At 33.0% G+C, this 2925-nt stretch overlaps 1 protein-coding gene across 1 annotated transcript in view; it reads right to left on the bottom strand.

Annotated features, from left to right (window-relative positions):
• LOC147466432 (uncharacterized) overlaps window positions 1–2687 on the bottom strand; it is a 24567-nt gene extending 21880 nt beyond the window's left edge. Inside the window, exon 1 of the mRNA XM_086535488.1 lies at window positions 2060–2687. Coding sequence (XP_086391614.1) covers window positions 2060–2077 — 18 coding nt within the window. The 5' untranslated portion in view covers window positions 2078–2687. The remainder of the gene's footprint in view (window positions 1–2059) is intronic.
• Window positions 2688–2925: the final 238 nt, after the last annotated feature.

The following is a 2925-nucleotide window of genomic DNA, read 5'->3' as shown; positions in this document are numbered from 1 at the left end:
ATCGGTTGATATCCGGTTAATATAATTAATCGGTTGATATCCGTTTAATATCATTAATCGGTTGATGTCAGATTAATATTTTCAATCGTTTAATATCCAATTGATATTTTTAATTGGTACATATTATCAATATTTTTAATTGGTTAATATCCGAATGACAATTTTAATCTGTTAATATCCGCTCGATCTTATTAAATGTTTAACATCCGATTTATATTTTTAATCGGCTCATATGCAATTAATATTATCAATCAGTTCATATCCAAATAAGGCTTAGTTTCCGAGATTATCCAATCGCACGTATCCAGAAAATATTATCAAATCCTAAATATCCGAACCACATTTCCAAAGGCTTAGTATCCGAGATTATCCAATCGCACGTATCCAGAAAATATTATAAAATCCTAAATATCCGAACCACATTTCCAAAGGCTTAGAATCCGAGATTATCCAATCGCTGCAAACCATATTTCCAAAGGCTTAGTATCCGAGATTATCCAATCGCACGTATCCAGAAAATATTATAAAATCCTAAATATCCGAACCATATTTCTAAAGGTTAATAATATCCGAGATTATCCAATCGCACGTATCCAGAAAATATTATCAAACCATTAATATCCGAACCACATTTCCAAAGGCTTAGTATCTGAGATTATCCAATTGCACGTATCCAGAAAATATTATCAAATCCTAAATATCCGAACCATATTTCTAAAGGTTAATAATATCCGAGATTATCCAATCTCACGTATCCAGAAAATATTATAAAATCCTAAATATCCGATCCAATTTTCCAAAGGTTAATAATATCCGAGATTATCCAATCACTCGTATTCATATCAAATCATTAATATCCTATCTGTTTTGATAAAGGCTTAGTGTCCGAGATTATCCAATCACTGCGATCCACATTTCCAAAGGCTTTGTATCCAAGATTATCCAATCGCTGATATCCAGAAAATATTATCAAATCCTAAATATCCAATTAATTAATATCCAATTAATTAATATCCGATTATTAAATCCTTATGAAATATGATAAGAAATGACCATCAAATCTCTCATAATAATATTCCATTACTTAATTATAATAATATCTAATTAATTAAAGGAACTTTGATTAATATTTCCGAGAGAAGGAAATTTAATCAAACTTTTTTTTAATTATAATATTTGTATTAACTTTTTTATTAATCTATTTGTATCCTTTTTAATTTGACTACCTACATCAACCTTTTTAATTAACTTGTTTAATTAATCTATTCAGTTATATTAGCCTACTTATATTAACCTATTCAATTAACCTATTTAATTAACCTATTTAATTGACCCATCTATATTAACCTGAGATACGAAAAAGAAAAATAGTAACAATAACAATAATAATAACAATAACAATAATAATAATAATAATAATAATAACAATAATAATAACAATAACAACAACAATAATAATAATAATAATAATAACCAGAAAGACAAACAAACAAAAACACAAACAAACACAAACAGTCATACAAACAGAAAGACAAACAAACAAACAGACAGATAAACAATCAAACAGAAACACAAACAAAGACAGATAAACAACCAGACACACAAACAAAGACAGACAAAACAACTAGACAAACAAATAACCAGAAAGCTAAACAAACAGACAAAAGGAACAGGCAGAACGCTAGACACCCCTAAGGGCGCGACGGCAAAGACCAACGAATTCTGAAATCCCGAAGAAGTTCTTATTTACTTATTTAATTATTAATTGGGAAAATAATTGATGATTTTGGTGGATGAAGGAGAGAGAAAGAGAGAGAGAGAGTGAGAAAGAGAGGAAGGATTGAGAGAGAGAAAGAGAGGAAGGAGAGAAAGAGAACAGGAGAGAGAATGAGAGATCATTACTTGAGGTTCGTTGAAATCTCTCACTCTCTCTCTCTCTCTCTCTTTCTATTTCTCTTTCTCCTCTCTCTCTCTCTCTTTCTTTCTCTCTCTCTCTCTCACCACCTACCTCTTTATCCACCTTTGTCTCTCTCCCTCCTTGTCCTCCTCTTATCCTTACCTCCTCATTCTCCTTCATTCTCTCTCTCTCTCCTTCTTCTTTCTCTTCGTCGTCGCCTTTATCGCCTCCTCCTCCTCTCTCTCTCCTTCTTCTCTTTCTCCTTCTTCATCCAGTGTCGCTTCTTCCTCCTTCGGTTATTATCTCTCTTTCTCTCTCTTCTCTTTCTTCTCTTTCTCACTATTTTTCTCTCTTTCTCTCACTCTCCGAAACGAAATCTTTCTCTCAAATGTGTCTCTTTCTCTCTCCTTTTTCTTCTTATTTCACTTCGCAAAAACGAACGAACTCTTCTCTTTCTCTCTGGTATTATTATTTAGACTTTTTCTTTAAACGAATTCCACAACAAAAAAATCTTTAAAAAAAAATCTATATATAAATTCCAAAAAAAAAAAAAAAATTAGGCCTAAGAATTTTTCTTCTCCGTCGACACAATTTCTCTTATTTCTCCCTTCTTTCGCCTTTATCCTTCTCCTTTTTCTGTTGCCTCCCTTCAGAAAAAAATAAGCTACGAAATTCAAAGAGAATCACAGACGAAAACGCGACGCGGAAGAGGAAAATTCGCCTCAAAGGGAATCTTTTTTTTCTAAAAGGACTTTGGAAGCGCTGGAATGGCCGCCATTTTGTACCGGAGGCGAATCGAGGGTTGAAGAACGGAGGGAGAGGGGAGGAATGTGTGATAAATAAGGGAGATAGGCGAATCGAGGGTTGAAGAACGGAGGGAGAGGGGAGGAATGTGTGATAAATAAGGGAGATAGAGAGGATGGAGGAAAAGGAGGAGAGGGAGAAGAAAGATGCGAAGGAGAATGATCAAAGTAATAGTAATAATCATGATACATAACAATAGATGATAATAATCGTGATGATAACGG

The sequence above is a fragment of the Penaeus japonicus genome, unplaced genomic scaffold (genome assembly GCF_977035675.1).
Source record: "Penaeus japonicus unplaced genomic scaffold, GWHDUDI00000001_assembly GWHDUDI00000976, whole genome shotgun sequence".
In the NCBI taxonomy this organism is placed as follows: domain Eukaryota; kingdom Metazoa; phylum Arthropoda; class Malacostraca; order Decapoda; family Penaeidae; genus Penaeus; species Penaeus japonicus.
This window is presented reverse-complemented; position numbering and strand designations above follow the sequence as displayed.